Source organism: Camelus bactrianus, chromosome 4 (assembly GCF_048773025.1).
Source record: "Camelus bactrianus isolate YW-2024 breed Bactrian camel chromosome 4, ASM4877302v1, whole genome shotgun sequence".
Lineage (NCBI taxonomy): Eukaryota > Metazoa > Chordata > Mammalia > Artiodactyla > Camelidae > Camelus > Camelus bactrianus.
This window is the reverse complement of record NC_133542.1, coordinates 34233071-34257544: the sequence shown is the minus strand read 5'-3', so window position 1 is coordinate 34257544 and position 24474 is coordinate 34233071. Positions and strand designations below refer to the sequence as shown.

Genomic DNA, 24474 nt, shown 5'->3' with positions numbered 1-24474 from the left:
AACCACACTGACCAGGCAGGCTCGGCATCCTTCTCCACCACCCTCCCCACCTTTGCAGTTGATCTAGGACTTCAGGAAGCGAAAGGCGGCGCTAAGGTTGCAAACCCAAAATAAAGGAGAGAAGTCATGAAGCCAGTTTTCCTGTTTATTCAAATTGGAGCTGCATTTGGTTCCACGCTTGGGAGTATCATGCTGGGTTGGAGAAGGAGAGAAAACAGATGTGCTGGCCAGCCTCTGGGGGGCACAGCTGAAAGGCATTACACAGGATCTTGGTGGCCTTTCATGGTCCTGTCCTGCAAACACAGACCAGCCTGCAGGAGTTCACAGCCTCTGTTTCATAGAAGTGCTCTCCGGTCACTCTTTCCTTCCCCCCTTTCCTCTTTCCTCTCTTCTCCCTTTCTCTGCCCTCCTCACACTCCCCCAACCTCCACCGTCTGCCACCAAAAACATTGCAAAACGATGGGAAATGACTGATTGGTTCAGATCACCACAATTTCTGCCAGCCTCCTCAAATGTCCCTATCGTGTCATCAATGTTTCTTTCCCTTCATTGGTTCTCTCCACAACAGACTTCACATTCCCTGATGTGGAATCCACCTGCCAGTTTAGAGGGGAACTAGAGTTGCCCACCCCCTCTACTGTCACTTGCAAAATCATTAGCAAAAATATAACTGAACTGTATAAGACTGAACGCAGAGGTTAAGAAAAAAAAAAAGAACCATTATCCAGTTCATGTGCGCAAAGGACTCTCCTTGTAGCCATTCGCCTCCTCTTTTCCCCTCTGTTCCCTAGCCACTTCCACAGCCAAGGTCTAGGTTATCAGTCATCCCTGTAATACTTTAAAAAACTGAGTTGGAACAATAAGGTGATTCAGCTTGACTCTCTACGCGTAGATCCTAGAAAGCCTTGCTCCTTAGAGATGGGTTAAAAGCACCAAAAGACGTCTCCCAAAGATTAGTCAGCAGACTGCTACCTGAGGGCGAAGTAAGACTCGCCAGGGGATGCTGCTGTGGGCTTCCGTCATGGAGATGCTGTTTCAGTGAATCTGGGGACCAAGCAGGGGAGGTGTAGCTCTAACAAGCTCCCGTGGTGCTTCTGGTGCATACCCAGGTCTTCAAATCACAATTAGAAAGTGGTGTGCTACCTGCTCTAGAAGCAGTAGCCTAGAACAGTGGTTACAAGCATGGACTCTGAAGACAAAATGCCTATTCTACCCTTTATGAGCTGTGCAAGCTTGGGCAAGCTACTTAACCTTTCTGAACTTTCATTCGCTTTACATGAGATAGGGAGCAGTTACCTACCGAGATGGAGCTAGATTAGGGCATGCAAACTGGAGAACAATGGCCACCAGATCTACTCCATGATCGCTTATTTTTGCTGGCACAAAATTAATATATATATATTTAAAAATATGAATTGAAATCCTTTAGATGGCATGCCAGTCCTAACTAATAACTTCCTACTGTTTTATGCCCTGCTGCTCTATTCACATTGGTGAGTTATCTGCCTGTCATTTGAATTTCTGACCTCAAGGTTTGAGCTTTAAGATGTCCAAAGATCTTACATCCTCCCCACCCTGGAAGAGTACCTGGGTTTAATGACCCAAATGGAACATATATCAGGACTATGGGGTATCCCTGAAGACCAGTGATTCTTAGACATAGGTGGTCATAGGTTTCAAGGTGTACTTCAGGATGGTTAAACCAAGCTTGGAACTCCCTACCTCCTCAAATGCATGGTGTCCACTGGACATTTGAAGTTGGTGTATGTAACAGAATCTGAACACATTCACATTCACATTCATCCAAATTAGCTTACTTTTCTACTTTTCTTCCAAAGGATTAGTTACAAATATTTGGTTCCAAAGCCCTCAGAAATGTAGGCTCAGAAAGTCTATTTCAAATAATTGAAATATAATAAGTCTATTTCAAATAATAATTTACATTCCCTTTCTTTCACGGCACTACGCATCACTGTGGTAGTCCTTGGTGCCACACACCAGTACCTAGAGTTCCTCTCCTCCCTGCAATGGAAGGGTGAGCTTACAGTCCCTCTTATAGTCAGACAGGGCCCTCTGACAGTTTCCAGTCAGTGGGTTAAGAGCAGGGGAGATACGATCACTTGCAGCCCAAGCTCTTCCTCTCCTTACAGAAACCAGCTGTAGGGGAGCAAAGTTTGCCACTCCAAAATGTCTCTTTAGCATGCTGATTCTTTTGAGCTGAAAACATCAAGTCCTAAAAGACTCAGAAAGAAGTTTTGCCTTCCCCCTAAGTGCCTAAAAAAAAAAAGAGAGAATTAGATAGAGGACCTGTTCCCAGAATAGAGTTATCGCCAGAGATCTCTGCAGAGAATATATACTGGGTATGATGGTATAGAGTGCATCAGGGAGCAGAGTGCACTCTGAGTCCCATTGTCTGTGCAGGACCCAGCAAATATTTATTTACCAAACATTTGCTTCTCCATCTCCAGGTCAATTGCCTTCCTCCCTTTTGAAGTCCCTGCCCTCAACATCCTCTTTTGTCTTTAGCTGAAGATGGTATTTAAGGTGAAAGGTTCAACCATTTTGGCGAGTCACTCTGTGCTTCTGGGTCTCTCCCACTGTATACATATTATCAAAATTTTGTTTGGTTTTCTCTTGCTAATCTATCTCATGTCAATTTAATTCCTAGACCAAAGAAGAAACTAGAGAGTAGAAGAAAATTTCCTTCTCCCTGACACTGTGATGTTCCAGATGCCTGTACTGTATACCTGGACACTGAGGAGCGCACCCAGCCCAGGTGTGGTGAATATATAATGGGAATTAGAAGCAAACCTTATTTTCAGTGGTGGTTTTAAGCCAGTGAGATTTTAGGTTGCTGGTTACCATGGTATTGTCTAGCCCAACTGGACTGACTAAAAGATTATTCACTAAAATGAAGTGGGAAACGCCATTTCAAAAACACTTTTCCAAATCAGAAGGTATGAAGAAAAAGAATGTCTTGGAAACCCCATGCTGCTGACTCTTTGTTTGCTTTTAGGCATGGGGCCATCTTTATTATATCGGATATTCTGAAACCAATTAAAAGAATAAGATTGATGTAACAGTTATAAAACATGGCTGCACATTCTTTGGAATTCTTCCCATTAAGAGGTGGGGTCTACTCCCTTTTCCCTTGAAACTTGGCAGGCTTGTTCAACCGATAGAGTTTGGCATTAGTGCTGTTTTATGGCTTTTGAGCCTGGGTCACAGAAGCCCCGTAGCTTCCTCATATTGCCCTGAGCAACCCTACGTGTGAGAAGATGGACTCTCCTGAGCCCAAAAGCTGAAGAGATCTCCAGAGGATTCCAGGTCCCAGCCATTCGAGTCACTCTGTTTTTCTAGTTTTCCTACTGGAGACCCGAGATATCAAGGAGCAGAGGCAAGCCATCCCACTGTGCCACGTCCAAATTCCTGACGACAGGGCCCAGGAGCACACTGAAATCACTGCTGTAGGGGGCTGCTAAGGGTTAAGGCGATTTCTTAAGCAACGGTAGCTGAGCAGTCTAAACCAAACAGTGCTTTAGGCTGATACATGGCTTGACTGTTCATGAGTTGGGGAAAGATGTTAAGGCTTAAGTAAAATGGGAGACCATATAGCATGTTGGTTGAATGTATGAATCCATTTGGCTTGGGCTTAATTCCATCTCCGGCACTTCCTAGGTAAGGTTCTTAATCTCTCTGTACATCATTTTTGAAATTGGGATGCTAATACTAGTTCCTGCTTCCCGGGGTTGTCGTAAACATGAAATGAGACACAGTGTGGCCCTCAGCAGCATCCCCAGGCCTGTCTCTGTGGCTCGGTCACTGAAGGCTGCCAGGAGGCCTCACCCTGTGAACCACACAGCTTGCACATAGGAACATCAGAACGTTCCCACTCTTGCCTAAGCAGTCTTGGAAGCCAAAAATTGTTATGTCTCCTGGCTAGGTGTAGGTCACAGGCAACAGAACTGGCTACGCAACAAGGCAGAGATTGATTTATGGGCTCGTGAAAGTCTTGGGAAAAGGAAATGCCTCCTCTTGCTCTCATCCATAGTTTGTGCTTTGGGTTCTTCAGCGGTTTTTAATGGCAGACACTGAGTACATACTGTGTGCTAAGCACTCTTCCAAATTCAGGTATGGAGTTAATTTTTATCACAGGTTGTTATATCTTTATATAGTCTACAATAGATATATCTATTCCATGATGTAGGTCAGATGATCCCATTTTACAGATAAGAAAACTGAGGCTCAGAGGCATGCATAACTTGCTCAAAGTCACACAATTGGTAAGTGGCAGAGCCTAGCCCGGAACCCAGTCAGTGCCGTGATTTTAACTGCAAAGCTGGGCTGTATCTCACTACCCTAGACTGCCCTTCTACTGAGAGAAAAGTTTTCATTTTCTGAAAATTTAAAATATTTGCCTTCATGCCTTTACTGTAAAAAGTCTCTCTGTCGCAGGTACACTATTTGAAAACTACCTTTTTCAGAACTGTGAAGTACAGCAATCACAGGGAAGTGCATAAAAGTTATGTACTTGAGTTGTATGTAAAGCTGATGCTTGTAATTCTGGAGCCCTAGAGCGTCTGAGTTCCACATGAACTCATCAGATCGTTTCCCTAGTTAGCATGACATAGAGTCAGCACATAGAGCCTGTGTCCAAGATTTTTCTCTAGCAATACTCTTCATGAGATTAAAGGACTTCATTTTGATTCCTATCTGCAGAATTTTTATTATTAATAGACGATTTAGAATTGGATTTCTGTTTCTATTTTGTTACTACTTTCTAACCTAATTGCCCTTGTGATAATACTCTGTATCACTTCATTCCCTAGTATATAATTAATTTTTACATGTGTTCCTTGTGGTATGAAGAGAATTTGTATGTTGATGTTGTTTGGTGTAGTACCTACATATGTCCATTAAACAAGGCATGTTAACTATGTTGTTCAAATATTCTATAGTCTTACTAATTTTTCTATTTCTTTGTTCTAGTAATTGCTGAGAGGGTGTTAAAATATTCCAGAGCTATTGTAGATTTCTCTTTTCTTCTTATATTTTTGTCAATTTCTTACTTTACAAATTTAAAATTGTTAGGTCTTCCTGGGGGAAGGAAATCTTCGATCATTTTGAAGTATCCCTCTTTATAGTTAGCAATACTTTTGACCTTTATCTGAAACTAATAGAGCCAGATTTTTTATTATTTTATACATTGTTTTCCATTTTTTTAAACTTTCAAATTTTCTATATTTTAAGATGTATCTCTTATAATGAGCTTGTACTTGTCTTTTTAAAAAAAATCCAGACTTTGTCTTTTCCCTGGAGCATTTAGTTCATCCACATTTAAAGTAATACAAATATATTTATATTTAAATCTACCATCTTACATGTTTTTTATTTGACAAATCTGTTTTTTCTTTCTTCTCTTGGATTGATTTTTTTATGTTATTCTCTTTTCCTCTCTTAGATTGAAAGTTACATGCTTTTCCTCTTTTTTCTGTGATGGTTACCTAGAAATTACAACATGAATCCTTGATCCATCAGAGTCTCATAATGATCTACACCTTTACTTTCCTCCAAGAGATGCAACAGTCTTAATATATCTTAACTATGATTACTTTCACAGTGCTCAGAGCTATTGTGGTTGTATATTTTAGTTCTTTATAGTATTAGTATGATAAATACTTGCAGCACCACAAGACATTACTATTAATGTTTCATACAGCCAGTGTTCGTATAAATCAACACTTTTAACGTTTCTTTGCATTTTATTTCTTGATGCATCTCTGAGGTTCCATGTGGGCTAATTTTCCTTCTAACTGAAAAACATCTTTGAGACTTTCTTTTCGTGTGGGTCTGCTGGTAGCCCATTCTCTCACTTCTTGTTTGTCTAAAAATGTTTTTATTTTGCTTTCATTTCAAAAAGATAGTTTCTAGACTGTCAGTTATTTTATTTCCACCTTTGGATTTTCAGTGTTGCTGTTGAGAAATTAATTGTCAATCAAGCAGCTTTGTCTTTGATTTTTAGATTTAGATTTTTTTTTGCCTTTGTCTTTGATTTTCTGCAGTGTTAGTCTAGACAGAAATTTATTTTTATTTATCTAGAACCAGTGGGCTGATTTCCTTCACTGGTTCTGGGAAATCCTCAGCTATCATCTTTTCAAGTTTTACCTACCCCTCAGTCTCTCTCTCCTCTCCTTTTGAGACTCGAATTAATTCTGTTAGACCTCAGTGTGTCCTACATGTGTCTTACCCTCTATTTTAAATTTTCTATTGATTCTGGTGCACATTGATTTATCTCTTCAGGTGCTTTGTAATTTTTTATTGTTTGCTGGCCATTTTGTATGAAAAAATTACTTATAGAAATACCTTGAGACCTAGGATATTGTTTGCATCTTTCACCTCCTTCTGTGAGACTCCTTAGGGTGCTTTGTAGTTCAAAACCATGGATTTATAACCCCTGGGTTACAGTCTGTACTCTGCCTTTGGAATGATTCCCTGCGAGTTTACAATTCCCAACATGGGTTACCATACCAAGATCTCTGCCTTTGGTGAATTCTTAGCTCGAGCTATTTTTCCTTCAGCCACATGAATCTGCCACCCAAGTCTGCCCCTTAGCTGCCTCCTTTGGTTAGTCCTTTGGGCAGCAGGGGCAGCTGGAAATAGACCAGGCTCTCCACTGGACCTGACACCTGTCACCCACACCTTATGGAATTCACCAAAAGCAGCTGTTCCTAGCACTTCTCCTGGCTAGGCAGACGCCCCAGGACACAAAGAGCTCTGGCTCATTTTCTTACACTCCAGCCACCTTCCTATTTGTGTTGCTATCTTATTAGGTCATTGGTCATTGATGCCTCTCAAAAGACGCCTTTATAGATTTCTTTCAGTCTTTTTCTTTTCAGAGGAGGGTTAGTCTGAATCACCTCGCCCACCCACAGCAGAAGCTCTTCACACAGGGGTTGGTTTTGTTTTGGTAATTATTTTCCTGCCAATATTTAAAAATCAGATTTCACATGAAAAATCTAGATTTCTGAAAATTCAGAAGATGTGGCAACTTGGGCTCATATATTAATAATAATTAATAACTGGAGAGAGCTGAGTGTCACCAGAGTTCCCACCGTCTTAAACTAGCCCCAGTCCCGGATCTGCTGCCTGTCTTGGTGGGCATCTGAACTTGCTACCATTGAACAAGCAATGATGGAGCAGAAGCCATGAGATGATTTCAATATTAATAAGCATACATCTTACCTAAAGAATTATATATCCAGGAATCTAGGACATACTAATTAAAATTTTTTCCTTTTTCTGAAATAGAGATTCTCACTGTGAGGAGCTTTAAGACTGTGAGGGAGGGCTGGCAGATTTGCATGAAGAGCCCAGAACACATTTGGGGAATGAAGGTGCTGAGATCCTCCCTAACCCCTATTCCCTGAGATTCAGACTCAGCATGGACTGAGCCAACCATGACTAAGACACAGGACTGTAATCCACGAACTCTCCTCTCAGCCCAGCCCTCCCCGGGAAATATCAGAACCTGGCAGAGCAGCCACGTAAAGGAAGCCCAGAGAGAGATGCTGAGACCCTAGGTCCACTCTGGCAGGGAGAACTCCTGGCTGAGTGGAGCCCTGAGAATATGGGCTCCTTTCCTCTCCCATCTTGAGGAACTGCCAAGGCCCAGGGGCATCTTCAGTGGCCTAGCCCCGCCATCTCCTTTCAGGCCCACCCCCGAGGAGCCCAGGCTGGGATGGTGATACTGCTTCTCCAGGGGAAAAGTTAACAGCCTCTCTGCATGTCCTACAGCTGCCACCCCCAGCGCACCTGGTGTAACTGGCTACAGTAACACTGTGGCATTCCCTAGCCTCTAGAAGGTACAGCCTTCTAAGAGAGGACCAGCCCTTTGGAAAGGATTTGAGGGCATAAACGGGGGTAGGAAGTCTGACAGGGAGACCAGACTTCCCACTACTCTGGAATTGTGGGGCTCACAGACTGCATCTGAGAATACTCTCAGAGGATGGGCTGGGTGCATCAACGATCTGCCAGACTAAAGATGGGCACCCTGACTAGTCTCATTTATTTTTTCATAGGTGAGTGCACATCCCTGTATTTTTTGATAGCAGATAGCTTGGCACCCTCATTAAGACCATGGGCTCTAGGGTCTGGGTTCAAATACCAGCTGTACTACTTAGAAACAGTAGGTTATTCAACTCCTTGGGGCCAAAGGTCTCCCATTTGTACATCATGAATGGTTGAATACCCATCCCACTGGATGGTGGTGAGAATCAGACAGAACACACACAAACATGGAGCAGTCTCCCTAGCCCAATACAGGTGGGCACGTGATACATGCTAATGAATATTATTATTGTTCTTGTTATTCTTGAAGCAGGAAGCCTAGCTTGCTGGAACAGGAGGGTGGAAATGAGTGGACTAGCATTCTAGCCCCAGCACGCTGACCTTTAGCAGTTAGACAACAACCCCTCTGCCTCCTGCTCCCTTGTCCATAAAATGAATACTGAAGTTCCTATGATCTTATCTGATGGAAGAGCAGATAAAAATAAAATTAAGAATATCACAAGTATTCTCAGCAATTTGAATGAAAGACACCCAAAGCCACTCCAGTCAGAGGGAAGATCTCTCTCTAACAGTGCGATGCTCTGGGCCCCAGGAAATCCCATCTTTCTTTCTGTTTGTGTGCACTGGGGGCCCCCTCTATCCAGCCAGAGTGAACACAGTCAAGATTGCAGCTGGACAAGACAAAGCTGAAAAGAGAAGGAACAGAGGTCGCTGCACTCAGAACACATTCCTCCGGGGGTGTACCCCCCTTCTAAAGCAATGCGTTTGCAAGGACTGCCACACGGAGCACGAGGAGCAGAATTAGCATGGGAAGAAAGAGAACTTCTGCTGTGAAGCTGCTTGGACCTTAGCACAGGGCAGTGCCGCAGGCTCGTGAGCACTGGGCTCTGGAATGACAGAAGTCAGCCCTCTGCTCAAAGCCTCTCCCGTGACATAAGGACTGTGAGTGGAATTTGTGGACAGTGAACATACATTTTATGAGTGCAGTGACTGAAGGTTTCCTCCACTTTTGACAAAGGAAGATGTTCCTCTGTGGACTTTGCCCTTGAGATGCAGTTACCATACCACCATTAAGTACTTTAAGTATGTTGTTGACCTTTACCTAGTAACCGAATTGTGCTAGACCCACAATTTTAGCAAGGCTTCCTATCTTGGTAAAATTAAATCAGAACTTTCTTTGTCCCCAGGTTATTCTGAATCTCTTAGTTTGACTAGTACAACTGTGCAAAGAAAACACAGTCTAACACTGCAGAGTTGGTACTGAGGCAGGGTTTCTATGGAGATGCAAAGTGAAATTGATTTTCTTGTTTCTTTTTTTTGTAAAGTTTTCTGAGAAGAAGAAACAGGTCTTCAAAGGTCTTGGGACATTTGTCTGGGTTATTTTCTGCATTTCAGGGGGTAATTTTCCAGAAGGAGGAGGGAAAAGCAGAGGCTAGATCCACACCCCCAAGCCTCTAGTCTACAAATGCTTCCAAGCGGTTTGGCTTTAAAGGGATTTATCTGATCTGGAAGGAAAGCAGAGGTGGAAATAAGGATCCTGAAGGTCATCACAGCAGGAATGCTCAGACTTGAAAGGACACAGATCCCCTGGGAAGCTTGTTAAACTGAAAAATCTGATTCAGCAGGTCTCTGGTGGGGCCTGAGATTCTGCATCTAAGAAGCAACCAGGTGATGCTGATGCTGCTGGTCCAGCGACCACCCCTTGGGCAGCGAGTTGCAAATACTGATAGAAATAGTATAAATTATTTTGCTTTTCAACTGTTCAGCGAATCTTATCCATTACACAGATGGTGAATTCATCATGACTGCAAATTCTGAAATACCCTATGTTAATATAAGTAAGGGTGAGTAGCGGGATTCACCACATAGAAATGCCCATGTGGTCAAAGACAGTATCAGATGTATAGCTGAAAAATCTTAATCAATCATCAAAGTATCTTAGCTTTTGTTGAACACCATGCTGCCCATTCCTGAGATTGTAACTAAAAGGAAACCAAGAACAAGAAACAACAACAGACCTGACTTCCTAAGGGATGTGGGGCTTCCGTGGGGTCACTGAGAAAGCATCTAAAATGCAATGGTACCTTGTTACCAACTCCTGGAAGCCCCATTCACAGCAGAACACAATGCCTAGGCACTCCTGGCTTTGTTCAAGTGCTGACACGGCCCACACTTGCTGCCCATATCTAAGCATTCTCCAGGGCTCTCTCCCATACCTTTCTTTTTTCATCCCGTTTATCCCCGAGTCCTTCCTGAATAGTTTTCCTTTGTCTTCCAGCATAGTTACAATGCTGCTCATCTGAAGTTCATTTGTAAGCAATCACTTTAAATAGAAAAAGAAGGATTCTTTTCTATGAGAAACCAAACCCCTGAAAAAGGAATTCAATTTCATGAAACAAACATGCTTGAAGACATCTTCCTTTCCTGTTTTGCTGCAATCAAAAGCCAGGGAGAATTTTGGAGATTTCCAGAGATATTTGATACTTTTTTCCCAAAACCTTAAAAATTCTCTCTATATAAACACATGTGGATACAAATGTAGTTTTACCTTTTACCAAATGTATCATTCACCTGAAGTCACTTGGATGTATGTGTTCCTGAATGTAATCAGAAATTGTGCGTCATGTTCGAAAAGACCAGGGTCAGCAAACTACAGCTCTTGAGCCAAATCTGGCCCATTGCCTGGTTTTTGTATAGTCTGTGAACTAAGACTGATTTTTACATTTTTAAATGGTTGGAAAAAAATCAGAAGGGTATTTTGTGACATGTGAAAATTATATGAAATTCAAATTTCAATGCCCATAAATAAATTCACTAGTTCGTTTATGTACTGTCTATGGCTGCTTTTGTGCTACAATGGCAGTTGAGAAGCTGCAACATGGACCGTATATCTAGTGTTATGGGCTGAACTGTGTCCCCCTCCAAATTCATACGCCGAAGTCATAACCCCCAGGACCTCAGAATGTGACCTTTGGAGATAAGGTCTTTCCAGAGGTAATCAAGTTAAAATGAGGTCATTGGGGTGGACCCTACTCCAGTGTGGCTGGTTTACTTATAAGAGGGGGAAATTTGGACACAGGCACACATAGAAAGAAGATGATGTAAAGAGATACAGGGAGAAGACGGCTATCTACAAACCAGGGGGAGAGGCCTGGAACAGAGCCTTTCCTCACAACCCTTAGAAGGAACCAACCCTGCCAACACCTGGATCTTGGACTTCTAGTCTCCAGAACTGCGAGACAACACTTTCTGTTGTTGAAGCCATCCAGTCTGTGGTATTGTTCTGTCAGCCCTAGCAAACTCATACAGCCAGTAAGACAAAGTATTTACTATCTGGCCCTTTACAGAGAAAGCTTGCTAACTCCATGGGACTAAATTTTTGCATTTAATACTTTGAAGCCAGTAAGCACACGCTTCACCATCAGCAACAGAGACTCCAGAAATCCTCTTCAGTAAGCCTACCCTTTATTTAACACACACCCTAATCTTTTAATCCTTTCTTTCTGGAAAATGGGTTGGGAAAAAACAACACATTGCCCATTATCTTGGATAAAATAAGACTATTGAACAACCCCAACTCAGCACCTCTTGCTTCAAGCCAGGAGGGCAGCAAATTTGTTCAACCAGCTCCATGGACATAAGGATTCTAAGTGATGGGAGGAGGGAGAAAAGAAAAGGAGAATGGAAACACAGGAAGAGAATCTTACTCAGTTTTGAACCTTGCAGTACAGTATTGTGTCTCTAAAACACCTTGTCACAAGGCCCTGGCATCCTCTTATTAGTCCAAGATCTTTAGAAGCTGCCAGTTCTCTTGGGATTTCTCCCACATACCCAGTTGGCGCTCAGAGAATTTAATGGGAGAAGATAAGATAAGACAAGTTAATTCCGTTATAAACAAATCGCTAATTTGCCTGAGACTGGTCCTCATGCGATCAGAAAACTCATCTACATTGCTATTAATAAAAATAATGGCAAAAATAATAATATTAATGATAACGAACTTTTACTGAGCCTTTTTTATGGGCCAGGCATTGTTTAAAACACTTTATATGAATTATCTCATTTAATCATCATAATAATCCTATGAAACAAAAAGTATTTTTATCCCCATGTGACTGATAAAATAACTGAAGTGCGCAGAGATTGAGTTGCCCAAGGTTACAGGACTGGAGAATGGCAGAACCAGGGCTCAAGACCAAGGATGTAAGATTCCAAAGCCCAACCTTTGAATGGTGGGCCATTTGGCCTTGGTGGTTGGAAAAACAAAATCACGGTGCGCTCACAATTTTATTAACCTGAAAAAGGTATTCTGTTTTCTTTTCTTCTTCATATCAAGCATGTCTTTTATTCTGATGCTTTGACATCCTGGGATCTTGCTGACACTGAAAGGGACTGCCCCTTCCAGCGTTAGCTAATTTCTAGAGACAGCAAACCGCTCCCATGGGAGCACACCTTTCATATGCAGATCAATTCAGAGCCCAAACCCCAACCACCTCCCTTACTGGGCTCCCACACTCGGACCACTATCCACTAACCCTAATCACTCCAGGGCCAGGTACCAGACAACCAGGAACAGTTCCCATGCCCCAGAGCCTGCTGAAATTTATCAAACTAGCCAATCCTAAGCTTACTTACCCTGCCTTCTTTGTTCTTTGCCATGGAAACCACAATGAAAGCTCTTGCCTACATTTCCCCGTATTCCTTCTGCCTCATAACCAGCCCCAGTGCTTCCGCCTGTGGCCCTGTGTGGAGTGATGTGACCCTTCTTTTGGGAATGGTGAGTAGTAAGCTATCTTTTCAGTGAGAACTGTCTGCTCATCTGTTGACCTCACCATACCCAAATAGTAATAAAACTTACATTTAAAACCCTCAGAGCCTCCTCTACCTCCCCCCACTCCCCATCACTAAGTTTGGAATACTCAGGCCCCAACCTACCAAACAGTGCCTCACAGATGACTTCTACCAACAAAAGTGCTCAGAAATGAAACAAAAAAAAACTAAACCCAAGTCCAAACCAAAAAACAAAAACACACCAGAAAATTGTAAAACAAGAATTTCATAAACCTTTCATAGCATTCTGGTATTGAAATGCTGCTCTCCTGAAGTTTGTCACACCTCCCAACTTTCCTGGGAAGCAAAAACAAAGGGCAAGGAACTCCCTCACCTGCATCCTGAACAGAGTTTCTCTTCCTGGGATTAGGGTATCAAACTTAAAATCATCCAAGAGCAAACAGGAGAGCTAAAACAGCCACACTCCTCACCCCAACTGCTGGATCCTGTGTTCACCATGGGAAAAAAGCAAGACTGTGGTGGGAAACTCAGCCAATGTCTCCTCCTCCTGGGTTGGCTGGAGTGCACAGTCTGGTCCTGAGCCTTCTGAAGGTCACAAGGCAAACTCCAGGTTCACCATCAGTGTTTATTTGCCAACATACACCCTTATTATGAGCAAAGGATTTACTATCCACCCCAGAAGGGCACTGATTCAAAGAAAGCCTGAATCGCTGCCAGCCAGTGAGCCTTTGGTAGGTTTTTTGCTGAAAAGCATGAAAACCCGGTTGTGCTGTGCATCTGGGCTGGAACAAAGAGGATGCTGGGAAAGTCCGATTGTGCTGGCCACAGCTTGTCAAACCCATTCATCTGGTGAGAGGAGTTATGGCCAGTGACCCTCTGGACTTGTGTGGCCAAAGCAAATTCATTCATGCTCCCTTTTCAGGCTGAGTAAACAGAACCAGCAAGGCTGATTTGTGTACATAAACGGCACCAGGTTAACCAATAGCTGGATAAGCATGAGCTTTGGCCACAGCAAAGCAGAAGCCCCAAAATAAATAGCATTGTAAGGAAAGAAAAATCAAAGTTTTGTTAGATTTCCTTACATTTATTTTTAAAGATAATTTTGTATTTATTTTGAATTACATATGGGGATGTGGGGAGGGAAAATATCATTTTTTTAAGTGCTTTGGTCTTTAATTCAAAATTGACCCAAAGCCAGGATCAAGGCACAACTTTTAGCTCTTCTGCTTCTTAAGACCACTAGGTTCTTGGGGTAAACTGGCAATACCAAGACAGTCCTCCAAGATGTGGAATAAGGGTCTTTTTGAGGTATAAACTGCAAACAAGGGAGCTCTCTGAGATAGGCTCTGTCTGTGGGATTGACACGAGAGGTTCACAGTGGCAGTCAGCTATCAGGGCACACACTTTCCCACAAGTCCTAGAACATCCACAGTGTGGCTGGACACAGTGGCTCTGCCCCCAGCCAGCACACACTCAATACCTTGAAGGGAGTTTAGATCCCAGCAGAGGCCGAGGGGAAGGCCCATTGTCACCAAAACCCTAAACAGCCCTGGACTGTGAGAGTCACTAGCCCCTTCAAAACTCCTGCCAAATCCCCAGCCCAGGGGAGTTCATCACACACCATCAGATGACCACACCAGGAAATGTTCTCAGTTCTAGGGAAAACAATCCATCGAAACAGCAGAGCCTGAGTCCAGATTTCAGTATCTAAGTGAGCAAAAGAAGAACTGTTTGCCCTGTCTTTATTTTTTAAGGAGGCAATTCAACTAAATGAGTAGAAATAAAGAAAACTCATACATATTTGCTTCTTAAGTTCGGCTCCAAGAGACTCATTTGTGAAAACACAGCTGCTCTAAATTCCTCTCTAGACCACTAGAGGGAAATCTAACCCACCTGACCAGGACTTACTTCTTTTCTTCTTCTTTTTTAAAAATAATAACCACAGAACTAAATTTTTAAGGCTCAAGAATACGTTGAAACGTTATCTTTCTCTGTCTTGCCACCAGTGCCCATATTTTAAAGTGATTTGAATCTATGTGGTCATGGAGACTTCTAGAAAAGCCCAAACCAGCCATCCTAATTGAGCAGGAGCCCTCACAGTTGGGAAATTGTTCCAACAGTCATCCTGAATCCCTTCCAGTTCAGCTTGAATTTATTTCCTCAAATTACATATTCATCAGTTATGGAGAACAGCTGGTCATCTTTCTCTGCATCATATTATTCTTTAAATTCCTGAAGACCTCCAGGTCACGCCTCTCTTTCAAGCAAAATGAGCCAGCTCTTTAACTTGGCCATGGAGTTTGCATCCCAACCCTTGAACCACGTGTTTCTTCTCTAAACTCACCCTACATCACTCCACCCTCCCCTACATTTCCATGTTACAGCACTACAGACTAAACTCGGAGGAGCAAAATAAAATGAAGTATTTCCTCATGTTTTCCCTTGCACGTATGGCTATTAATACAACCCTGTGCTGGTTTTCTTTTTAAATAATAACATAATGTTTTTGATATATATTTATCTAGTATGATTCCAAAACCATGTGTATGTGTATGTACATGTATCATACAAACACATACATACATAAACACACATATGTATACATACAGATACATATTTTTTATCTTGTTATGGAAATCAAATGCTTAAGTTAGTATCACTTCTGAATTCCATTTTTTCCACATAACATAAATATTATTTCGATTTCTAACTTTATTCTCCAAGTTTTTAAACACTCACTTCAGATCCCCAATTAGGTATACATAACTGGTATGTATTTAGAACATAATTCTTTCAAAAACCTATTCATGGCTAGTTCAAATTAAGGGAGAGAAACTGATTGTTTTCTAAGCATTCACATTTATCAACATTTGTAAGTATAGGATAATAAAAAATATACTTGGTCTTCGTCCCCTGCACAGAACTTCCAAAATCCCTTGAATTTCCTGAATGATGAGTGTCAATCAAAATAAGCCCTTTCAACCATGCCTGAGTTGATGCCAAGGAGGTGACTCTTGGTGGGCCCCTAGACAGCTCCAGGACGAGGGCTGTAGCCCAAGGAACCAACCAGGCGATGAGAGGATTGGAAGTCGGTGCCCAAACCCCACTTCACAGGCAGTGGGAGAGGCTGGAGTTTGAGTCCAGTCAACAATGCCCAGTGATGTAATCAAACTGCCTATGTAATGAAACTTACAAATACTTCTAAACAACAGGATTCAAAGAGTTTCTGAGTCTGTGAAGACCTCAGGATGCTTCGAGAGCACCATGCCGGGAGACGGCAGGGAACTCGGACCACCCTTCCCCTCATACCTTGCCCTATGTGTCTCCTCCATTTGGATGTTCTGAGTTGTATCCTTTATAATAAACCACTAATAGTAAGTAAAGTGCTTTTCTGGGTTCTTTGAGTCATTCTAGCAAATTATCAAGCCTAAGGGGGAATGATGGAGACCCTTGAATTTGTACTCAAATGGGCAGAAATGTGGGGAGCCTAGTGTCCGAAGTGGTGGCAGTCTTTTGGGACTGAACCCATTACCTGTGGGTCTGGGCTAACTCAGGGTAGTTAGTGTCAGAACTGAACTGAATTGTTGGACACCTAGTTGGTGTTTAAGAATCAGAGAATTGGTGTGAGAAAAAAGTCTGTCGATGGATAACACTGAACTGAGGCTCCAGGTGCAGCCTTGGCTTCAGAAGTACAGTTTAGAAGAAATTCTCTCTCCTCCGGACCTCAAGTGTTACCATGGACAATATGGGTTTTGTAAAGACCTAGTCTGAGTCTCCAATCCAGAAATTACCTGATCCTTGAGCCTGAATGTTCCCTGACTCACTTTACTTACCTGCAAAAGCAGGATGATTACTCTGGGGACCCTTGGAACAATTTGTAAAATAAAGGATATATTGAAAATATGTAGAATGATGCCTGGCACACTGTAGGGATGTTAAAAATGACAACTGGCTTATTCAAACCCTCAATCATGGAAGAAAACCTGATGGTGGCACCAAGGTTCATACTAAATAGTTCCTTGTGTGATATAATCAGTCTGAAATATTCCAAAGTAATTAACACTGAATATAGATCTTCCTCAGCTCAAGATGGGTAACCTCCTAATAACCTCATCTTAAGCTGAAAATACCGTAAGTCAAAAATGCATTTAATACAGCTAATACTGAACATCATAGCTTAGCCTAGCCTGCCTTAAACGTGCTCAGAACACCTAACATTAGTCTACACTTGGGCAAATTCATCTAACACAAAGCCTATTTTATAATAAAAGTGTTCAATAGCTCATGTAATTTACTGGAAACTGTACTGAAAGGGAAAAAGAATGGTTGTACGGGTACGGAATGGTTGTAAGTGTATCGGTTGTTTACCTTTGTGATTGTGTGGCGGTGGCTAACTGCCACTGCCCAGCATCCTGGAGAGTATATGGTACCACATGTCACTAGCCAGGGAAAAGATCAGAATTCACTTGTGGTTACCAGGGGGGAAAGTGGGTGGGAAGGGATAAACTGGGGAGTTCGAGATTTGCAGATACTAACTACTATATATGAAATAGATAAACAACAAGTATAGCACAGGGAACTACATTCAATATTTTGTATTAACCTGTAATGAAAAAGAATATGAAAAGGAATGTACGCATGTATGTGTATGACTGAAACATTGTGCTATACACCAGAAATTTATGCAACATTGTAAACTGACTATACTTCAATAAAAAAAATCAAAATTTGAAGTATGGTTTCTACTGAATGCTACTGCTTTTGCAATATCAAAAAATAGAAAAACCGTAAGTTGAACCATCATAAGTTGTGAACTGCCCATATTTCATTCAATTGGCAAAACTGTATTGGACATTTGCTGCCTGCCAGGTGGTATTCTGTGCATTAGGGAGAGAATGAAAAAAAAATTAAGCCTTCGCCTCCTGGTGCTTTTATTCTACTAGGTGGAGACAGACAGTAAAACAAATAAACAAGTAAATATATATGTGAGATGAGACTATGTGCTGCTAAGAAAAGTAAATCAGGGCAAGGGAGCTAAGCAGTACTCAGGTGTGAGGCCTATTTTATGTATGGTGGCCAGGGGAGCCCTCACTGAGAAGTGAGAGGCCAAGCCATGCAGATATTGGAGAGAAAAGCATTCCAGGAAGAGGGAACAGCCACTGTAAGTGTCACTGTGTTCTGGGCATGTTCACAGAACAATGGCTGGAGTGGAGAGGGAAATGGATGAGCGGTGAGAGATGAGCTCAGAGGGAGAAGGGGGCCACTTCCAGTAGAATCTAAGACCACAGGAAGGGTTTTGGCTCCTCTCTGAGTGAGATGGGGAGCCACTGGAGGATTTCAGAGGAGTGATCTAACACATTTCTTGAAAAAATTCTTTTGGTTGCTGTGCTGAGACTAGGGTGTGGGCAGGAAGTGGAAGGGAAGAGACCCGATAGGGAATATGGCAATAATCTAGAGAGAATGGCAGCTTGACCCTGGGTAGAAATGGTAGAGGTGGTCAGATGGGATCGGACTCTGGCTGTGTTTTGAAGGTCGTGTTGATAGGATTTGCTATTGGATGTGGGGTAGGAGAGAAAGAAAAAAAAGAGTCAAGGATAAATCCTAGATTTCTGGCTGAACCTACTGGAAGGATGGAACTGCCACATACTGAAAGAAGTAGAATTTGGGGGGGGTGAGGGAGAAAGGTGCTGGCTCGAGCTCAGTTTTGCACATGTCAGGTTGGAGATGCCTAGAAGACATTCAAGTGGAGCCCAGTGGGAACTGGGAAGTCTAGAGGGCAGCGGCCCACACAGGCACAGGCACTGAAAGCAGGTGCTGCCTCTTCTACTGTTTTAGATTTCAAGATCAATCAACTACACTTTAACTTAAAAAATAAAGTGATTCTGAAAGTTAAAAAAAAATTTTTAATAAAAATTAAATTTCCTCCCTAAAAGTTTTTTTTCAATGTCCTGTTTTTAGGGATTCCCAGTTCATCTAAGTCTTTGCTGTTCAAAGTGTGGCTCCTGGACCAGCAGCACAATATGCCCAGGGACTTGTTAGAAATACAGATCTGACTCAGATCTGAGTCAGAGTCTGCAGTTTAAAAAGATCCTCAGGTGATTCATACACACACGAAAATCTGAGATGCATTCAGCTAATCAGAAGTCTCCTGGGTGATTTTTAAAACTACAGGCCCATCCCAGGATAATTATAGTCAATCTCTGGGAGTGGGCTCAGGCACTGTGTCCTCACCAAGGGCCCCAAGTGGTTCCGATGTGCAGTCTGGACGAGAACCACTGATTTAACTCTTCCCTTACTGGCCTGCTCTCTCTGTTTACACTACTAGGTTTATATTGCTGATGTTCTTAGAAACTCCTCTCCAAAGAGATGGGCAGATCGAAGACAGCACAAAAGTGTGTAGCTGGAGTAACCATCTGGGATAGACTCAATTATTATTAGTGCCCCCTTCCACTCAGAAGTATCATGGTTTAGATGATAAATTATATGTCCTCCCAACATAACACAAAATGGCTCTGTGCTTTATATTTCTGGATTATAAAGTCATAATAAGAACAGGTAGAGCAAAACATTACATGGCCTTCCTTTTGACAGATGAATCCAAGGCAGAGAGACTTCAGGTGCTTAGATATTAGTTTTTAAAGTATTGTATGTACAGCTTATCAGAAATACATACTTAAATTCCCTTGATTTCCGAGGAGGGCTGGAGAAAACCTGGCTCCTTCCAGGGCTTAGGTGGGGTGGGGTACTGTTCTAGTCTGCAGCTAAAGTACCAAAGCCAACTGCTGATTAGCAGAGAGCTGATTATCAGTCTGTGATTCTCCTGGCCCTTAGCAAAACTTCTCCTTCCTTTTCCTTTGGGCTCTTTTGTTATTCATTAGCTACTCCACCCTCAAGTTCAAAGGGGCAAGGAAAGAAGGGGAATAAAAAGTTAACCTAGCAGCCCTGCTAATAAACTCTATGGGAAGGAAAAAGAAAACAATTGGACTGTTCCTGGTTACCTGTGAGTTGAAATTCTTTTGGCTCATCCCTTTTCCCAAATTATTACCAGCTGGTTTGAGGGCTCGTTGAAGGCCTACTGATTGCCAGTAAAATTAAAGTAATCTTGTATTTTTAAAGCTATGTAATCTTCCAGAAATAGGCCTTGGAAGCTTTCCTTCCTGATTTACCAAGGGCACAGGGTGAGGGCGAGGCTAACCACCTCCTTATCTCGTCAGAGCCCTCCCCTTCCCCTTCCTCCCCTCCCCACCAATTCACAGGTACATATGAATAGAACTTTTAAAAAATACTTTTTTGATGTAGATAAGAAATTATTTTACATCTGCTTAAAACAAATAGCATGATCACTGTTAGGCAAAAGGACCCAAGTGGAAAATCTACACGCAGGAGTAGAGCCTCCTGCGTATAGACTGCATCACAAGGCTTCCTAGTTGCCTCACCAGGATAGTTATGAAGGCTTCCGCAAGGCAGCCACAGTGTTAGTGTTTAAAACATGTTATGTTCACATGTGTTTAAAATGTCTGGGAAAGAAACTATCTACGGGCAAAGGCAAAGAGCCAGATGCCGACGAGATAGTGGAAGGGAACTCTTATTAAACAGCAATCATAAGGGAGTCTTCTTGTTAAATAACTTGAGTGTGGATGGGTATTGAGTTGGGGGTGTGAAAAAAAAACAAAAAATACCTGTTGACTTGGAATAAGATTATCAATGGAATCTCTAAAGATTAAAGAGATACTTTACTGGGTTTCTGAGTGCAAGAGATAGTGTAAGGGTCGGGGAGGGTGGGGGTCTGTTCTCTGCTTCCTGGACTGTAAATCGGAATAAGCTAAAAAGGGTGGGAAAGGTCTCTGCAGCTGAGAAAGCGTCACAAGCTGGTGTTGCCCTGCCAGGCCCTGGACCAGTAATAACGTTAGCAGCTTGAGGAGCAGGCCTTGTTTTTTTTAATCTCTGTTAACTGTGAACCAAAGGCTTTTCCTTCTAGAGCTCTTGGAAGGCAGAAGCAGGTGGTCCTGGAAAGCTGTGCTGGAAGGAGGCCCCCAGTGGTTCAGACTGCATGCCTAGGTACAGCTCAGCAGTAACTGAGACCGTGGGCCTGCTCAGAGATGCTGCTTCCTTCTCCTCAGGGGTTTAGATGCCTTTTAAAATCTTACTTTAACTTGTATCTGGACTGAAATGTATTACACAATAAATTTAGCTTTAAGTTGGTGAGTCAATGATGTCTGGTAGTTGAATAAGGAGTTCTATTTTAATCTAAAATTTTTAGCTAGATCATAAACTAAATATTCCGTGGCCCACCTAGCTAGGTCTGGGAAAACCCTCCCTTATGATTAGGAAGGGAGGGAATATCAGTGATTAGAAGAGCTTTATCAATGAAGGGATTTCCCAACCATTCAAAATGGTAAAATTTCTAGACCAACAGGATGGGAAATCCACACGGTGACTATAACAAGCATTACTTTTGTTTTTACCCACAGATCGAAGTATGTACTTATCACACAACCCTCTAGCAGCATACTTGTGGTGGTTTTCAGCTTCAAAGGAAGTCTTTTTTAAAAAGTGGCACCACTTGCCTTTTGGGGACCACCTCAGAGAGAGACTCTTATGTACCTAGGATTCTTTTTACACATGTTTGATGGCCTGGGCATCATACTTCTGCAGTCAGTACATAGGTAAATAAAAATAAGCAAATATCACAGCCACTTACCCCATGCAAATAGGGAAAAGAATGCTGAGAAAAAAATAGCCTCAAGTCAGAATGAGTCAGAGCTGGTGAGGCCAGGAATGTCATTCCTCACCCTGTACGTAGCTCTGGACTTTCAGGCCCTTGCTTTAATCTGGCTTCCCAACATGAGATGTTAGAAGAGTTTCATATGGAAAGAGGGGGTTAGCCTCCAATTCTTGCATAATTTGGTACTATCTTGGGTGAAATGTACTCACTAACAAATTATGTTGGCAGAGTTTGGCACATCCCTGCAGGGAATGCCTGTGATCCTGAGAAGGAAAGGCCAAGGACTCGATGCTGGCCTCATGCTCTGCCCCTTCACACTCTCGGTGACCCTGACCACAGCCCCCGGCCTTGCAGGTCTCTACTTCCCCATCTGGGATAATTTTACTCCAGACATCTGGTGACAGGGTCAGGGGTAACGATCTATGGTACCATTTTATCAAGTATTTTGAGACTCTTCAAAGAAAGAAACCATTAAAAAAAAAAATCAAAACCTAAAAATACTGAACTACTGACAAAGAAAGATAACCCTCCCTGGTGCCTTACGCCATCCATGCCACAACTTTGGCAAATTATAACCGAAAATTCTGGGTGATTCTAAACTGAGAAGCAGTGTTTTTCTTTTCTTTTATTTCTCCACAATAGAAGCATTGTATGTGGAACCAATGTTTTCATCTCGAGGAACTGTCTCATCAAGACTGCCTTAAAACCCAGGTTGAACTAGAGACCAGCGGGGGCAGAGGCAGCCAGCAGTGTAGCTGGAAGTGCCCGACACGATAGCGGGTGCTTTCTGGTGTTAATTAATGTTGCCTGGAGCTTTAGCAGATATGAGAGTGGGGATATGGTTGTGCTCTTGCTTTTTTAAGTGAGTTTTTAATTAGCTCTGCATTGACAACCTGGGGGAGCTGTGCCAAACATAGGCTAGCCTGGCTTTGTCAGTGCCCTCCCTTAACTTTAACTTCAGACCAGCCATGGCCCCTCCCTGCTCTGCAGCAACTCGGAGAAGAAACCCAGGGTAGTATCTGTACTGGCACTTCAAGGTCATGGTCCAACCCAGAGTTTTCCAAACACTTGCAAATTCATCATTTATATGAGTACAGTTGAGGCTCTGAAGAGTTTGGCCAGCTTGCCACTAACACAAAATGTCCTTCACTTACCTATACAAGGTGCCTCTCTCGAGGTCACCACAATCAGCAAACTGCAGGACAGTCACGAGAAGCAAGCGGTTTGGGAAATGCTGATCTAAACTCATCACAGATGCCAGAGAGCAATTTTTCTGTTTCAAACACTGCAGTGAATGAGTTAAATTTGTCTGGAGTCACTCTAAGCTTGTCCTTCAGCTGGAGCTATCAGTGCTCCTTTCTAGAAAGTAAAATCACCCCGACCAAAGGCCCTCAGCAGCTCCCTACATTTGCCAGGAGAGGTAAGATGACACAGTGCGGAGAGCGCAGCTCTGCCGTGGTACCTGGGGCTCCCGGTCGTGGCCGCTGGGGTCCCTCTCGTAGCTTTCTGCATACAGTCTGATGGTGGCCCGCACGCCGCTGGAGGAACTAAGCCGGAAGATGAGCCGCGATGCGTCGGAGAAAATGATCCTCAGGCCCTGAGAGCAAGAACATCCAGGATGGATCAGGGAACAAATGAATGCACAGGCAAAAATAATGAATACTGGCTTTGGAGATCAGACATATTCCTAGGACCCAAAGATGCTTGGCATCATGACAACTTATAATTGGCTCTCCCCCTACACCAAGCAGGACAGCGAGGCGAACCTAGAAGCTAAAGCTGCTTCAGGTTAAGTATTTGTCTCCATTCTATTTCTGCTGCCTTGTGGTTAATGTGGGGGAGGGTTAGGAGCAAAACTATGAACAGATGCTCAAGTTCCCTTGGTCTGGTGATGTGGGAATCAGGAAAGGTGGAGGTAACAGGGATGGGATGTTATTTAATAAATGTCCCTGGAGTCAAAGTTTGTCCCTTAGGAACCTGCTGGATGTAACTGGGTAAGCAATTTATCTCTTACAGTAAGACAAATTACCTGTGTTAAAGCTACCCCCATGTGATGTTAGACTTTGCTTTAAGTTCATCTCCTCTTTGTTTCTGTCCTTATTCCCAAGTTCTTCTGGTAAGCAGTGGAATCCTTCAATAAAATGCTCAGGGCTGGAGCTTCCACTGGGTTCTCAGGGTTTCTGTACACGTCCCCATCCTCTTGGTTGTCTCCTTCCTTCTCACTCGTAAGACCTGGCCACAGGGTGGGGTGGAGCCAGAGCTGCAGTAGCACCTCCCATGGCCACCCAGGATTTGATTTTGGCTCAGAACATCCCCATTCTCTATGCATGTTTTCTCATTAGTGGCCTTGATATTTTTTAAAATATGACCAGAAGATCATAACTTCTGTTATGACTTCTGTTGAAGGAAATTTGTTTTCTTAAAACAACTGATAAAGTCATTGTCATACGTGAGCCTATTGGCAGGGGCCAGAGGAGAGAAAGCAAGGAATAACATAAGATGTTTGGTCACTTGCTATTTCTGAAGAAGTCAAAATCACAGGCAACTTTGATATCAGACATTTTCCCAAAGAAATTTATCCTTGAAATTTCTCGGGTCTCAACTACTGCTTGTTAAGAACAAGCCATAATTTGAAATATTCATACATGTCATATAAATCTGACTGCCAGTCCCTTACCCCAACCCCCATCTGGAAATAGCGGCTGGGGAACACTGTGATTCCACCTGAGTGGTTTTCTGCTTTTTAAGTTCTGTAGGCATATTTTGTTCCAATCCCAAAACAAAAAGCTTAGTCTCTTTTGGAGTAGTCCAGTGTCTGCCACAATTTGTGTCATAAAAAGGAGCCATGTCCCTTTCCTGGAAGCCCATCACTCTGTGACACTAGCCTTGTA

The 24474-nt window shown here is 42.7% G+C and overlaps 1 protein-coding gene across 1 annotated transcript in view; it reads right to left on the bottom strand.

Moving 5' to 3' along the window:
• The window catches only part of PGM5 (phosphoglucomutase 5), a 160250-nt gene that overhangs the window by 5530 nt on the left and 130246 nt on the right, over positions 1–24474 (bottom strand). Inside the window, exon 10 of the mRNA XM_074361657.1 lies at positions 23046–23180. Within this exon, the coding sequence (XP_074217758.1) occupies positions 23046–23180 (135 nt within the window). The remainder of the gene's footprint in view (positions 1–23045; positions 23181–24474) is intronic.